Source organism: Sander lucioperca, chromosome 6 (assembly GCF_008315115.2).
Source record: "Sander lucioperca isolate FBNREF2018 chromosome 6, SLUC_FBN_1.2, whole genome shotgun sequence".
In the NCBI taxonomy this organism is placed as follows: domain Eukaryota; kingdom Metazoa; phylum Chordata; class Actinopteri; order Perciformes; family Percidae; genus Sander; species Sander lucioperca.
The window spans coordinates 28,647,113-28,664,247 of NC_050178.1; the positions used below are offsets into that span (position 1 = coordinate 28,647,113).

General features: G+C 43.7%; 2 protein-coding genes across 2 annotated transcripts in view; both read right to left on the reverse strand.

Moving 5' to 3' along the window:
- Positions 1-6,913, reverse strand: part of LOC116065144 (CD276 antigen-like) — a 104,910-nt gene extending 97,997 nt beyond the window's left edge. Inside the window, exon 1 of the mRNA XM_036002571.1 lies at positions 6,767-6,913. Within this exon, the coding sequence (XP_035858464.1) occupies positions 6,767-6,775 (9 nt within the window). The 5' untranslated portion in view covers positions 6,776-6,913. The remainder of the gene's footprint in view (positions 1-6,766) is intronic.
- Positions 1-17,135, reverse strand: part of LOC118495300 (nuclear factor 7, brain-like) — a 1,057,410-nt gene that overhangs the window by 827,616 nt on the left and 212,659 nt on the right. The gene's annotated exons all lie outside the window — the stretch shown is intronic.

The window sequence follows — 17,135 nt, forward strand, 5'->3', positions numbered from 1 at the left end:
CAGCCCATGTAGCAAGTCAGCCAACGTGCTTGTGTTGGTCTCTCTGGCACAAAGAACACGCCCAAGCTGATCCCACAAGTGTTCAATGGGGTTGAGGTCAGGTCTGCTGGCAGGCCATTCCATCCTCTCCACTCCCAAATTCTGCAGGTAGTCTCTGTTAAACCCACTGTGGGGATGAGCATTGTCATCTTGGAAGATAGAGTTTGGTCCCAGACTTTGGAGATATGGGATTGCCACTGGTTGTCGAATCAGGCACCAGATTGTCAGCACCTTCAGGTACCAGAAGCTCAAAACAAGAGTCAATAGCAACAGCAAAGAAAAGCTGTTTGGCATTGTCAGAGACGATTTGGCAAATTTTTCATGGGCGCAAGCCACATACTCAGCTCTGCTGCTCATCCCACAAATGCATGTTCCTTACAAATGTCCATCCATCCATCTTCTTCCGCTTATCCGGTAACGGGTCGCGGGGGTAGCAGCTCCAGCAGGGGACCCCAAACTTCCCTTTCCCTAGCCACATTAACCAGCTCCGACTGGGGGATCCCGAGGCGTTCCCAGGCCAGGTTGGAGATATAATCCCTCCACCTAGTCCTGGGTCTTCCCCGAGGCCTCCTCCCAGCTGGACGTGCCTGGAACACCTCCCTAGGGAGGCGCCCAGGGGGCATCCTTACCAGATGCCCGAACCACCTCAACTGGCTCCTTTTGACGCAAAGGAGCAGCGGCTCTACTCTGAGCTCCTCACGGATGACTGAGCTTCTCACCCTATCTCTAAGGGAGACGCCAGCCACCCTCCTGAGGAAACCCATTTCGGCCGCTTGTACCCTGGATCTCGTTCTTTCGGTCATGACCCAGCCTTCATGACCATAGGTGAGGGTAGGAATGAAAACTGACCGGTAGATTGAGAGCTTTGCCTTCTGGCTCAGCTCTCTTTTCGTCACAACGGTGCGATAAATTGAGTGTAATACCACACCCGCTGCGCCGATTCTCCGACCAATCTCCCGCTCCATTGTCCCCTCACTCGCGAACAATACCCCAAGGTACTTGAACTCCTTCACTTGGGGTAAAGACTCATTCCCTACCTGGAGAAGGCACTCCATCGGTTTCCTGCTGAGAACCATGGCGTCAGATTTAGAGGTGCTGATCCTCATCCCAGCCGCTTCACACTCGGCTGCGAACCGATCCAGTGAGTGCTGAAGGTCACAGGCCGACGATGCCATCAGGACCACATCATCCGTAAAAAGCAGTGATGAGATCCCCAGCTCACCAAACTGCAACCCCTCTCCACCCCGACTACGCCTCGATATCCTGTCCATAAATACTACAAACAGGATTGGTGACAAAGCGCAGCCCTGGCGGAGGCCAACTCTCACCTGAAACGAGTCCGACTTACTGCCGAGAACCCGGACACAGCTCTCGCTTTGGTCGTACAGAGATTGGATGGCCCTGAGAAGGGACCCCCTCACCCCATACTCCCGCAGCACCTCCCACAGTATCTCCCGGGGGGCCCGGTCATACGCCTTCTCCAGATCCACAAAGCACATGTAGACCGGTTGGGCATACTCCCAGGCTCCCTCCAGGATCCTTGCGAGAGTAAAGATCTGGTCCGTTGTTCCACGACCAGGACGGAATCCGCATTGTTCCTCTTCAACCTGAGGTTTGACTATCGACCGAACCCTCCTTTCCAGCACCTTGGAGTAGACTTTACCGGGGAGGCTGAGAAGTGTGATACCCCTGTAATTGGCACACACCCTCTGGTCCCCCTTTTTGAAAAGGGGAACCACCACCCCGGTCTGCCACTCCTTAGGCACCGTCCCCGACTTCCACGCAATGTTGAAGAGGCGTGTCAACCAAGACAACCCCTCCACACCCAGAGCTTTAAGCATTTCTGGATGGATCTCATCAATCCCTGGGGCTTTGCCACTGTGGAGTTGTTTAACTACCTCAGCAACTTCCACCAGGGAAATTGACGACAATCCCTCAGTTCCTCAAAGTGCTCCTTCCACTGCCCTATTACCTCCTCAGTTGAGGTCAACAGCGTCCCATCCTTACTGTACACAGCTTGGATGGTTCCCCGCTTCCCCCTCCTGAGGTGGCGAATGGTTTTCCAGAAGCACCTTGGTGCCGACCGAAAGTCCTTCTCCATGTCTTCTCCGAACTTCTCCCACACCCGCTGCTTTGCCTCTTTCACGGCAGAGGCTGCAGCCCTTCGGGCCCTTTGGTACCTTGCAACTGCCTCTGGAGTCCTCTGGGATAACATATCCCGGAAAGACTCCTTCTTCAGTCGGACGGCTTCCCTGACCACCGGTGTCCACCACAGTGTTCGTGGGTTACCGCCCCTTGAGGCACCTAAGACCCTAAGACCACAGCTCCCCGCCGCAGCTTCAGCAATGGAAACTTTGAACATTGTCCACTCGGGTTCAATGCCCCCAGCCTCCACAGGGATGCACGAAAAGCTACGCCGGAGGTGTGAGTTGAAAGTCTGTCGGACAGGAGCCTCCTCCAGACGTTCCCCATTTACCCGCACTACCCGTTTGGGCTTACCAGGTCTGTCCAGAGTCTTCCCCCACCCTCTGACCCAACTCACTACCAGATGGTGATCAGTTGACAGCTCTGCCCCTCTCTTCACCCGAGTGTCCAAAACATACGGCCACAGATCAGATGAAACGATTATAAAATCGATCATTGACCTTTGGCCTAAGGTGCTCTGGTACCAAGTACACTTATGAGCATCCCTATGTTCGAACATGGTGTTCGTTATAGACAATCCATGACTAGCACAGAAGTCCAACAACAAACAACCACTCTGGTTTAGATCAGGGAGGCCGTTCCTCCTAATCACGCCTCTCCATGTGTCTCCATCATTTCCCACGTGCGCGTTGAAGTCCCCCAGCAGAACTATGGAGTCCCCCACTGGAGCCCCATACAGGACTCCATTCAAGGTCTCCAAGAAGGCCGAATACTCCGAGCTCTTGTTTGGTGCATACGCACAAACAACAGTCAGAGTTTTCCCCCCCACAACCCGCAGGCGTAGGGAGGCGACCCTCTCGTCCACCGGGATAAACTCCAACGTAGCGGTGCTCAGCCGGGGGCTTGTGAGTATCCCCACACCCGCCTGGCGCCTCACACCCTGGGCAACTCCGGAGAAGAAAAGAGTCCAACCCCTATCCAGGAGTATGGTTCCAGAACCGAGACTGTGTGTAGAGGTAAGCCCCACCAGATCCAACTGGTAGCGCTCCACCTCCCGCACAAGTTCCGGCTCCTTCCCCCACAGAGAGGTGACGTTCCACGTCCCCAGAGCCAGCGTCTGCTGCCCAGGTCTGGTCCGTCGAAGCCCCTGACCTTCACTGCCACCCATGTGGCAGCGCACCCGACCCCAGCGGTTCCTCCCACAGGTGGTGGGCCCATGGGTTGGAGAGAGAGGTGCCACGTAGCTTTTTCGGGCTGTGCCCGGCCGGGCTCCGTGGCAAACCCGGCCACCAGGCGCTCGCTGATGGGCCCTCCATCTGGGCCTGGCTCCAGACGGGGGCCCCGGGCTTCCTCCGGGCAGGGTCACTCCATCTCTACCTCGTTTTTTCATAGGGTTTTTGAACCATTCTTTGTCTGGCCCCTCCCCTGAGGAGCTCCAGACAACACAGCCCTCAGGTTCATAGGGACACAGGTTCATAGGGACACACAAACCTCTCCACCACGATAAGGTGATGGTTCCAGGAGAGGCCTTACAAATGTTACAAATGTGTCACCATTTAAAGGGGAAATAATCAGGTATCAATGGTATAATATCTCCGGCACCCCTGAGACTGCCCCAAAGACTTTGCCTTTGTCCTGCCCCCCAGAGACTTTGCCTGTGTCGGTCAGACCGACTCCTGCCCCTCGTGCCCTGTCGGCGGTCAGGCCGACTCCTGCCCCTCGTGTCCTGTTGGCACCACAGTCAACCTCTGCCCCCGTTGCTTGGCCACCTGACTCCAGCCCAGCTGACTCGCCGTCTGACTCCAGCCCAGCTGACCCGCCGCCTGACTCTAGCCCAGCTGACCCGTCGCCTGACTCCAGCCCAGCTGACCCATTGCCTGGTCCCGGCCCAGCTGACCCTTCGCCTACGCGGCCTCCCAAGGGGCTCCGCCTTGGCCGACCTGCTCGGCCCCCAGAGGGGCGCTGCCCTCGACGTCCAGTTCGGCCACCCGAAGGTACTCGCCTGCGGCAACGGCCGCCTAAGAACCCTCGACGTCCAGGCCGGCCGCCTGAAGGATTCATCCTTCACCGCCGGCCGCCTGAAGGATTCTGCCTTCGCCGCCGGCCGGCAGAAGGCTTCTGCCTTCGTCGCCAGCCACCAGAAGGCTTCTGCCTTCGCTGCTGCTCTCTGTCCCCTTTTGCCGAGGCCTCTCTGTCCCCTGTTGCCGAGGTCTCTCTGTCCCCTGTTGCCGAGGCATCTCTGTCCCCTCCCTGTTCCCTGTCCCGAGTGGGGCCTCTCTGTTCCCTGTCCCGAGTGGCCCCTTTCTGTTCCCTGTCCCGAGTGGCCCCTCTCTGTTCCCTGTCCCGAGTGGCCCCTCTCTGTTCCCTGTCCCGAGTGGCCCCTCTCTGTTTCCTGTCCCGAGTGGCCCCTCTGCTCCCTGTCCCGAGTGGCCCCTCTGCTTCCCCGAGTGGCCCCTCTGGTCCTCTGTTTCCCCCAGGCCTCTCCGGCCCTTTGTTTCCCCCAGGCCTCTCCGGCCCTCTGTTTCCCCCCAGGCCTCTCCGGCCCTCTGTTTCCCCCAGGCCTCTCCGGCCCTCTGTTTAATTTCACATCACCAAGAGGTACTGGTACGTGCCAGGAGAAGGACCCATTATAATAGACTGCCTTTATCCCTATCTTAGCGAATTGCATAGTCTGCTATCAACATGGGTGTGCATCATGATTATGAAAATTATCGTGCCATTTAGTCTGTCAAACTTAACGTGTTTAATAATTTCTGTTAATTTGAAACATTTAACGCAATAGAAATTAATTGCGGGTTGACCGCGATTTCACTTTATATAAGAGGTTGTAGTGACCTCACTTTTTGCTAGGATGAAGACTATGGTACTGACTTAAACGGGAAAACATCAGGCATGCATTGGTACCACTCTAAACATTCTAACAAACAGGGGAGGGGGCTAAGTAATTCACCAAATCTAACCAAAAGTTTAACCAAAAAATCCTAGCTTGCACTTTCTGTCTGTCTTCCATCAGAGTGCAGTTTTTCCTTGTCTTTCATATTTGCGTTTACTATTGTGGATATGAATCAAAGGTGTAATATGACAGTGACAAAATATTAAATAGGTTATTCAATGCTAATTCTTTAACACAAAGCAACACATACTGTATTATATCATCAATAATAGCTAATAACCTATCTTTAAAATCATTCGTTTATTCAGGTTGAAGATAGTTGCAGCACAAAAGATGACAGGGTAGTATAATGTCCTTGTTAGTTTTAGTCATATTTAGTCATTCACATATCTTTTTTTGTTAGTCAAGTTTTAGTCGACTAAAAGTCTCGTCATTTTAGTCTAGTTTTAGTCAAAAGAGAACTCAAGGTATCTTAGTCAAGTTTTAATCAAAACATTTTAGTCTTTTTTAAATAAATTATTTCTGAGATTATTTCTGATAACCATTTCAGTCAAATAGTGTTTCACACATCTCATATATTGGTTAGGGACCGTTTGGTAGTTATGGAATGGACCACCGGAGGAAAATAGGGGAGGGTCATGTCTTTTTATTCTTTGTTGAGGGGAGGGTCACCCACAATTTTATAGTCTAGGAGGGGGGGTCACACAACTTTTGTATTCATGAAACAGCAACAAAAGTTACATAAATTAGTATGCCTTTAAGTGGGCATATGGAAAATCTTAGAGATTTCTTAGTGGGTATACTGCGTATACCAGCGTATCACGTAGACTACACCGGTGGGAAGTATTTGTGTGTGGGACTGTGTTCGTTACCTGTTGCCCCTTGGTGACTGATATCGATGTCTGTGTTGCAAATGGTGCAGAACGCGTGATGAGGTAGCCTGGACATGTGGAGGCAAGGCCTCATGTCATAGATTATAGATTGCCATAGATTATAACCAATCCAGTCATTTTTTCCACTTGCCAAAAAGTGATTGCAGCTTCTACCTTGTCACTGAAAGGTGGTTTCTGCCTCAAAATGAATTGATTGCATTCATGAGGATTATATCTGACAGATTATAGCCCACCCAGTAGTTTTTTTCTGTTGAAATGCCCTTAGGAGGGGCAATACATCCCATAAAATGCACTTTTGCACAAAAATGAGGTCCCACTGTGTTTTTGAAAAGTTGTTTCTGTGTAAAAATGAGTTGGTTCTTATTCATCACCCCCCTGCCCCCCAGAACTTTTTACTTGTTGAATTGGTCTTTTAAAAAGGCATTTCAACAAGTAAAGAGTTCTGGGTGGGCTATAGGCTAATATAGTTTTCAAAGTGAGCTTTGTAATTAAAAAACTGGTCGATGCAGTTTACAGGATGCGACCGCTCCCACAGACGGCAATCAAGTTTTTGTTTCTGTTTCCACCCAACGTCAAAGACCAACTGCATCCCAAATTATGACATAATACTTTAAAAAAACACAGAGGTCATCTGTGAGGAATAGATCAATAACCTGTGCTGTAAATGGTAACTGTTACTGACGCTAATAATTAGTATAGTCCATAGAGCGTGCTCTTGATCCTTGAAATTAACACCACACCCGGTTCTGTCTGTCTGTCTGTCTGTCTTCATATCTACAAAGTTAGTCATTCTTACCGTTTTCATCACAAAGTGTTTTCCCGGTCAAACACAGAAGACACAAACACAGCAGATCCAGTAGAAGCTTCATAGTTGTCGATGAATTATTGTAAAAATAAGGAGCTCTTACAAATCACTGAACTCAGTTTACTTTCAATTAGCCTACCTCTATTTGTGACTCCCAGTGACTGTGTCAATAGTATGCAGTGTTGGGCAAGTTACTTCCAAAATGTAATACATTATAGATTACTAGTTACTGTCATTTGAGAGTAATTAGTTATATTACAATATTACTGTCTCTGAATTGTAATGCGTTACACTACTTTTGCATTACTTTTGAGTTACTTTTACCAAAATAACAGGGGAAGTTTGATTTGGCAGCTAGCTTGTGAATTTCACCACCGGATCAATAAAGTCTCGTCTTTATCCACTTTAATACATCATAGATTATTCATATTTTGTATAATTAATATAAATATGCAAAGTAACTAAAGCTATACAAAATAGATAAGTAAAACATATAATAGGCAAGTAGGAGAAAATGAAAATACTCAAAAGTATGGCATTGTTGTAAAATGTTTGTTTACAGCACTTCAATAAGAAATTCATGTTTAGGTTAAAACACTCTAAAGGAAATGTTCAATTATAGTGTGATTAAAACTCACTATTAACATTATTTACAGTACTTGATTTACAGCTGATTTGTGAAAAGGTAGCCTACACAACCTTATTTAACAGTAATTTAGTTTTACTGCGAAGCGTCACAGGAAGTGCTTTTATTTTGAAGTAAGCTACACGGAAGTTGTCTGTTGTGTAGCCTACTCTTGCTAGCTTACTGAGAAGCAACATGTCTGTCAGGCTGAAGTTGTTCACTTTCTTGTTTGTAAAACTGCAACATATTGAACAGTAAATGGTCACAGTAAAAGACAAGCATTTTTGGTCGTCATTCGAAGCCATTCCACTACAGGCATAGTTACTCTCCATGGCTGATAAAATGCAATGATATTTACGTGTAGCAAGCCTCAACATTAATTCCCGACAGCCGCTGACGTACCGTCACCTGTTGGGACATACATGCTGTCCGTACCGTCACCTGTTGGGACATACATGCTGTCCGTACCGTCTCTGGTTCTGACCACGGGAACAGAAACAGGACAGCTCACTTCAACGCAGCGTAATAACTCCTGAAAATAATATCCATCTCGCAAATGTATTTGTCTCTGCAGTCATCTCAACCATTGAATACAGCGACAGGAAAATAATACGGCTTTTTTTTTTTTTCCTGTGAAGAAATGTGTCGCGGTGTTGGTGAATTCTTAAAAAAACCAATGCACCACTAAATGTTGCGTTAAAATGCGTTGTAACTCGCGTTACTGAGACTGTAACGAGTATAATATTACCGAAATTTAATTAGTAATGCGTTATATTACTGCGTTACAGAAAAAAGGAATACATTACTGTAATTGCGTTACTTTTGTAACGCGTTACTCCCAACACTGATAGTATGTACCTGCACGTTTCCGGCCAGCAGCACCATGGATATGAGCAGCACGCGGAGCTCTGTCACCATCTTGTGTCATGTTACTGGAGTTACACAAGTCTTATAATCAGTTCTGTGTCTTGTAGATGGATAAAGACTTCAAAGATTAATTCCCAGGGTCTGATGAATTGGTTTAAATAAAAAAAAAGGATTATCCTTTAATCCGTTTTTTTCGTTTCAAACCAAAGATGAAAAAACGAAACAATGACCTCTGTTTTCCCGTTTCTCCAATGTCCATAAAAACAAAATTGAAGTGGAAAACTGCTCGTTTTTAATCCGTGTTATCATTCGTTCACTGCTCTGCAGTGCCCTGCTACGTCCTTATACATCCTGCTACATCCTGCTACGTCCTGCTACGTCCTGCTATGCTCTGCTATGCTCTGCTGTGCCCTGCTACGTCCTGTAACGCCCTGCAGTGCCCTGCTATGCTATGAACTAATACAACTACTATTTCTAGTCACTGTTCCATTATCTTTATTGTGACTATTATTGCTACTGTTCATCACATCCCCAACCGGCACCGTCAGACACCACCTACCAAGAGCCTGGGTCTGTCCCAGGTTTCTTCCTAAAAGGGAGTTTTTCCTCGCCACTGTCGCACTAAATGCTTGCTCTTGGGGGAATTACTGGAATTGTTGGATCTTTGTAAATTATAAAATGTGGTCTAGACCTACTCTATCTGTAAAGTGTCTTGAGATAACTCTTGTTATGATTTCATACTATGAATAAAATTGAATTGAATTGGTTTCCCTGAGCGACCACCATGCTCCATGCTGCAGCCATACAGTCTTGGCTTCTTCTAAATGCAGTTCAGTGGTTAAATCTGACAGAAGAAAAAGGGATTTTATGAAATGAAATTTTATGAAATAACAATAAAATCGTAATATTCAAAAGAAAATAAAAATATTTAAAAAAATAAGTAATTTCATGGAGAAAAACAATTTACATCAAAAACCAAAAAGCATCTCTCTGCTGGTGAGTGGTGTCATGGCGCCCTCTGGTGGACACCAGTAGGAACTACAAGCAGAGCGACAGAAAACTAATACACACATTAAAACATGTTTACAGTTTTTATTATATTAATTTAAATACATTTTTTTTTATCTTATATGCTAACCCCACTTTTTACATTTATAGTTATTTAATTTTCAGTATTTATTTTGCAATACTATGTTCGTTTGTTTTAATCAGTATTATTGATTAAGTATTTAAAATAATTAATTTAAATAATTGATCAAAATAAAAGGGATATCAGGTTTTAAAATTTAAATTTCCTTCAAAAAGTTTCATCAGTGTATGAGATAAAAACATTCAAATTAAAATAATATAAACTGTAAACAGGTTTTAAAGTGTGTATTAGTTTTCTGGCTCTCTGCTTGTAGTTCCTGCTGGTGTGTTCCTAATGACGCCATGACACCACTCACCAGCAGAGAGCTGCTTTTTGATTGCATTATTACAACTTTTTTTCTCTCCATAAAATCTCCAAACTGCATTCAAAGATCCTGTCACTTTAAGGTTATTCCTCTTCACTGACTCCTCTATGTGCAAAACAAAATATTTAATATCATTTACAATCAAACAACAAAAATTGTTGAGACTTTTAGCTAAAAAAATGGGTCTGATGTGTTCAATTAAAATGGGAACGAGTGATTTCTTTAAGTTTCTTAAATGCTCAGATGTGTTACGTTATGTGCGCATGCGCAGCTTCATTAGAAACTTTAATTATGGCACCTGGTAATCATTTCACCCAGACCATCATCAGGAGCACACAGCCCGTTGGTATGGAACTGCTAACTACTCACGCAGCCTAGTAATAATGTTTAAGTCACTTTTATGTTTGAGCACTGAACGTTTACCTCACTGTGTCGGTGTTAGTTGGCCGAGAGTAACTTGTACCTCGCAAGGTGCGGTTGCTCAGCGACCCGGATGCTGTGTAGCATTAGGCTATCATTATTAGCTATTTGCGTTGTGCTGATTGTTCGGAGCACTCTGCTGGTTTCTGGTGGCGGTGGTGATGGCGGTGGTTTGGTTCGGTGATCCATGGTGGAGCGCCGCGTTATGTTGCGTTTGTGCGTGTGTGAATCCTTTGTATGAGGCACGTGGTGGCATGGGTTCTGTGTCCTGTGACAGCGTCCATAGCAACCAGTGACGGCAGAGTCACTGTGCGCATGCTCCTCTGGCGCTAGGCATTCTGGGTGATGCAGTCAATGTTGTTTTAAGCCAGATTTGCCACATTTTGATGGTGTTGCAGGCTTCTTTGATTTCATTATTTACATTATTATTATATTATATTATTTTAATGATATATTTACCTGGTATATTTTAATAATATATTGTCATTATTTGTTTGTATTTCAGGTTTATGACCTGTGGTCATTTAATTTAAAATAAACTTAAGGACAAACACGAGTCATGACATTGTGTGCTTCCTGGTAAGCCTTTTCGGAGGGCTAAATAACAGAAAAATCCGAACAACAATCAAAGCCTTGTGATGAATACGTCATGAATGTACGCATCATTTGTATCGCTCTATTAAAGTTATTACGTCATGTTTTACACAAAAGTAGCCAGGAGACATTGTAATTTATTTATTTAAACAGGGACAATGCACCATTTAACAGTAACCTTGTATAAGTTTTTTTTCCCCCCTTTTTTTTCCCAAAGTCTTTTCTTAAAATAAAATCACTTTAAGAATAATATCCCCCCCCTAGAAATATCATTAAAACAATGCTGTGTATTGTAAATAACATAATAATGTATACTTAAAATATCTGTAAGTAGTAAAACAATACAAACCCCAAAAAATGCTTTTTAAGTTTAGAAACATTTTGAGTTCCCCCTCCCTTGTCTCACAGTGGTTTGGTCCACTGCATGCTGTACGTCAGGATCTGCACTCCACTCACAGTCACATCAGGTACGTAGTGACAGGAATGTAGTAAGTAGGTGGTTCAAGGCTATTTTATTCACATTAAACATCAGATGAAGTTTTTCTTTTCTCAAATAGAAATTATGCTGAGTAATTAATGAATTAGTCATGACAAAAAAGTTTGCTATGTTAGTGTAATATAATGTAGCCTAGCTTGTTTAATAGCATGTTGGATAGAAATGCACCCACTAACGTTACCACGGCGATAAGCCTAACGTTACGTGTGTGAACTGATATTAGGGTTAATATTGAAGATCTAGAGTTGTTTTGCTCAATATGATGTTAAGTGGCAGATCAGTTAAATACATATCCTCTGTCCCAGAAGAAACCTAATATTTATGTGGAGGACGCAAGATCATTTCATAATTATAATATGACCGCGTGGTGAACCTATGAAACTAACTCATATTTAGACATCTGACGTGACAGAGAAATGTAAAACAGGCATAAGATCCTTTTTCAGTAGGCTTACACCAAAACGCCAAGTAAGTACATTAAGTCCTCATATCAAGACAATTTGGTAACATCTTTATAAGAATGGGTGCTTATGGAAATAATAACATCACTATGTCAATTGCAAAGGAGACAGAAAGAACTGAGGAACAGGGAAACCAGGGACAGTCAGGTGTAGAGCCTCAGGGAGACCAGGGACAGTCAGGTGTAGAGTCTCAGGGAGACCAGGGACAGTCAGGTGTAGAGTCTCAGGGAGACCAGGGACAGTCAGGTGTAGAGTCTCAGGGAGACCAGGGACAGTCAGGTGGAGAGTCTCAGGGAGACCAGGGACAGTCAGGTGGAGAGTCTCAGGGAGACCAGGGACAGTCAGGTGGAGAGTCTCAGGGAAGGAACATGGAGACCAGGGCCAGTCAGATGGAGAGTCTCAGGGAGACCAGGGACAGTCAGGTGGAGAGTCTCAGGGAAGGAACATGGAGACCAGGGCCAGTCAGGTGGAGAGTCTCAGGGAGACCAGGGCCAGTCAGGTGGAGAGTCTCAGGGAGACCAGGGACAGTCAGGTGGAGAGTCTCAGGGAGACCAGGGACAGTCAGGTGGAGAGTCTCAGGGAGACCAGGGACAGTCAGGTGGAGAGTCTCAGTTAAGTGTGTTGATCTTAGTTCATATTTTTGGAGGTGTGTGCTGTCAGGGTGAGCAGATGAGCTTTACCAGTGGCTCACTAATTTACATTATGATCAGCTAATTTAACAAGTGTACAAAAGCATTGTATTTCTTTTATATGGGGACACTTTTTGAAAATAAGTCATTATGTTTTAAGGTATTTTTGTGGCTTGATTATAAACAACTTAAAAATAAATACATGGTTTTAAAGAAGAATATTTTGGTCAATTTAGTCAGCTTTTTCATTGAATCAAGAGAAACACTGAAAAGAAGGATAATGGTACAGTCTCATGCTACACTAATGATAGTATTAAGGTTTTCCTCTGCGTACACGTACTCTACAAGTATAATTGTGGCTGTATTATTTGTGTCCCCTTCAAAAATTGCTCTTCAGAAATGTTATGTTTATTGTCCCCCCCCTACTGTTAGATCAGATTTACGCCCATGATTGTGACCTTCCAATAATGTGATTGTATGAACTTCAGAGTGGAGCTGGTGGAAGAATTACAGAAGTCTCTCTTCTCTACGGCTGAAAGATTACTACTATAACTTTCACTTCCTGGACAGAAACAAAGAACAGCTGCAATGCTTGTGTCTGTTAATAAAAAAAATACAAATAAGAAAAAGACAGAGTTTGACAATGATCTGAATACTATACGTACATGTTGCTATTCACACAGTGCTGGCTTCACTGAGTGGTGTATTATGGTATGTAGGTAGGTAGGCCAAAAAAAGAAGAATCTTCAGGCAGAGGATATAAAGGGTTTCTAGGAAATGCACATCAAAGGCCAACGTCTCACAACAGGATGCAGCCTAGGCCTGCCCACGTGCACACAAACACAAACGTGTGTGAAATGTGAAAATATCATATTTCATCATTAGTGATACAAGAGATTCTTGGAAATAGTGTTCTGTCTGCAGCACATCATTGCTCTACCTTCTCACGGTTGGATCAGTGTCTGAAACGGGCCAGTAGTACTTCACCAGAACTGAGTACCAGCACTTCTGATCTGTGTCCCCATGAGTACCCTTACTTCTAAATGTTATCAGTATTATTAATAGGCTAGTCTCGCATTGCCAGACCTTCCTTCACAGCGCGGTGGAGGAAGGAAAAAAGGGTCTGTGCGTCGGGGGCATGGTTCAAAAGGGTTGTATTTAGTGTCTTCATTAATTCATAGGTGTGTTTTGGGCGTAACATGCAATAAACCAATCAGAGAGTCATCTCCCATTCCCTTTAAAAGCCAGGCGCTATTATGATGGCAGATTTGCTGAGCAGGAAGGAGAGATTTTCAGGAGAAGAGAGCCTGAAGTGAAAACGAGCGAGCAGATCACACATGGCACGAGCACTATGCCACTAAAACTCCATAATACTATTTTTTAGCTGCTGCACGTCCCTGTGTGTGTAACAAGCATAGCGTGTGTGCGCATTTTAGTAATGCGCTGTTGGAATAACAATGAAATGCTGCGTTATTGACTTTAGACCAGGTTTTTGTTGGTCAATGGCGTATCACTTTCCGCTGCCTCAAGATAGCAATACGCCCAGAATGCACCTGAACACACCTCCCTGTAAGACCAGCACGCCCATGGGCGCACAGATGGGCATTTGCTATTTAAACGACGTGGGCGCTGGACGGGAAATTGACTTTTTTCTTTTCTTTTTTAACTAGCAAAGACACTTGCGTCGGGCTTTGTGCTGCGCTGCGCCGGGTGCAAGATTGGGCCCTAAGAGTTGAAATGCTGTGGCAAGCAAATATTTGTTGTTAAAATGTACATAATTCCTAAAAAAAAGCATCCCGAAACACATGTGATGTTTTGAATCTGCAGAAAATTTTGAACAATGCAGCAGATTAATTCATTAGTAATAATACTATTTAGGGCTGCAACTAACGACTATTTTCATTGTTGATTAATCCGTTGATTATTTTCTCGATTAATCGATTAGTTGTTTAGTCTATGAAATATCAGAAAATGGTGAAAAGTGTGGATCAGTGTTTCCCAAAAGTCCAAGACGACGTCCTCCAATGTCTTGTTTTGTCCACAACTCAAAGATATTCAGTTTACTGTCACAGAGGAGAGAAGAAACTATAACATATTCACATTTAAGAAACTGGAATCAGAGAAGTTTTACTTTTGTCTTAAAAAAAAATTACTCAAACCAACTAATCGATTATCAAAATAGTTGGCGATTAATTTAAAAGTTGACAACTAATCGATAAATCTTTACAGCTCTAATACTATTTACATAAATAAAGACATCTGCATGCAGAAAAGGCACAAATTGTTGCAGAAAAATGTACCAGAATACAGAAAGATTTCCTAGGGAACGACCACCAGACACCCCGGTTATAATATAACCCTTTTACTGAAGTAAAGGATCTGAATACTTCGTCCATCACTGCTTGGAAACATACTGTGGTTCCTACTTTAGTTCTGTTTAACAGAAAGCTTCAGCTGGCAGAGGATGAAGGGTTTCTCGGAAATGCACATCAATGCCCCACCTTCTCACGAACACACACACACACACACACACACACCGCCATATCTAAAGTTACTAAATTATATTTTTAATCTGTGCTAAATATTATACATAATGTGACAGCAGCTGAGCAGCATTATTAATATTCAGTTTCCAGACCTCTGCATGTTTACATTTAAATAATTAAAAAAAATTACATTTGCAAATAGCCTATTTCAGTGTAATAAATCTTACTGTTTAGTTGAGCAGACGTGATTCCAGAGCGAGTCAGGAGGCAGAGACACAGAAGAGGAAGAAGCTCCATCTCTGTCGATGTCTCCTAAAGATCAAACATCACTTTAACATCACAACGTCTCTTATAACGGAGATGGAGACACTCCTAACCTACAGCCATGCTCCTAACGGTGATTAGCCGATCTAAAACACTTTCGGTTTCGAGGCAAGCTGCAACAACAGCCACACTTCCTGCACAAATCCTTCAGAATAAAAGCGTAATCTCTGCATAACTATGATCATGCATTCTGCATAAGAGCTGCTCATAATGTGTGCAAACTGCAAAAAGCTCTTTATAGTCACACTAACATTAAAGCTGATAATTAAATAAAAACTACAGAGCATCACATTAAGCTATATATTCACTGTTAATGCATAGATGTCTATACTTCTTCTCCTGACCACTTTATTAGCAGAAGTAAAACCTTTTCCAGTGCAATTTCTCCATAATAAAAGTAAATTAACTAAATGTTGCACAGAAAAGAAGTTACTGTGAACAAAATGCAGCCGTACTGGATCACCAACCAGGTAAAGTGTGATCAATACTTTCTGATAATTTAACTGTGGAGTAAAGTCTGGCTAAACCACAGATGCATTATGGGATAGGAGGGGGAAAAACACCTGCTGTGGGTTGTTTGCATTTCTTTAAACCAATCACAATCGTCTCTGTGCTACGTTCCAGACATTTTTTAGCCCGTAAGTTACGACTTCAAGTCACGACTCACGACTTGGTAGCGTTCCAGGCAAAGTCACTGTGGTATATTTCAGTTGCAGCACTGCTGTCGTTGTATGGAGAAGGAACTTCGTAGACACTGATCTTGATTATAAAAAGGTTTATTACAAGCAAAGATTCAGCATCAATTTAACAGACCCATGGATATCTGGAGAGACGACCAGCCCAATCTTCAAATTCTGTCGCTCTAACTTTCCTTTGTTAACACAGGGTATATATTCCATGCATAGGGCGTAATGTGAGAGTGCATAGTTCGACACAGAATTAGCCAATCAGTGCCTGTTATCTGGCACAATTCCAAAAAAGGTCTTTTCTGTCTTGGGGGGACCCCTACTCATGTTAACACTTTCCAGATGTTCTCAGTGCATGTAGTGTAGAGTTCATGCATTCTCCTTATACCAAAAACTTAGATCACAATGGTAAATAGTCAGATACCACAGATTTCCCCCCTACGAGACTTAATAAAGTCTCGGAAAATAAAAAAGAATAGGATTACAACAGAATAACACTTCTCATTATATCAGGTTCCTTATAACATACCCTTTGGGGTGTAATCAAACTTATAGAGTGTAACAAAAATGAAATTGTTGGAGTGTGAGAGCGAAAAACCCATCTGGCAGCTATCTTTCAAATAACCATCAATCAATCTAGATAGGAAAACTCTCTCACGGTCCCTCTGCCTAGGCGACCACCTCGGTACTCCAGATCAATTAGAAACTAAATCTTTATCAAATTATAGTTATAGTTTAAGCAAATACATGTGAAAACCTCAGAAAACAAAATAAAACCAAAACAATGTCCAAATTCAGGCAGGTCGACCCTTCGGATCTGAAAAAAGGACCTTTCCCTGCCTGGACCCCATTTCCCTAAGCGTCAAGGAAAAAAAGAAAAAACATCTGAGGTCTCCATATATTCACTTCATGACAAAAACTTCATTATTCAAGCAATTAATACAAAAATATGATACAAAATATGCTTTACTTATGCAAACATGTATATATCAGACAAACACAGGAATGTAGTCCACTACATTGCAGCTTCTCAGCAATGTTGAATATCAATGCAGTGTTGGTGTGATGTAATCTGAACAGATCCACACCATCCTGGTTCAGAGTTCTCCTAGTTCCTTCATATTGTCCATGTTTGTATCTGTATCCCCTCTGCACATTCTCCCATATTCTCTGGAAGAAAAGAAAACACTGACCAGTATCTTTTTGCAAAACAACGCATAGAAATTAAAACATCAAGATAAGAATAAAAAGAATAAGTAATTAATAATATCAAAAATAATATGAACAAATATCAAAAGTAGTATAATATATCAAAAGT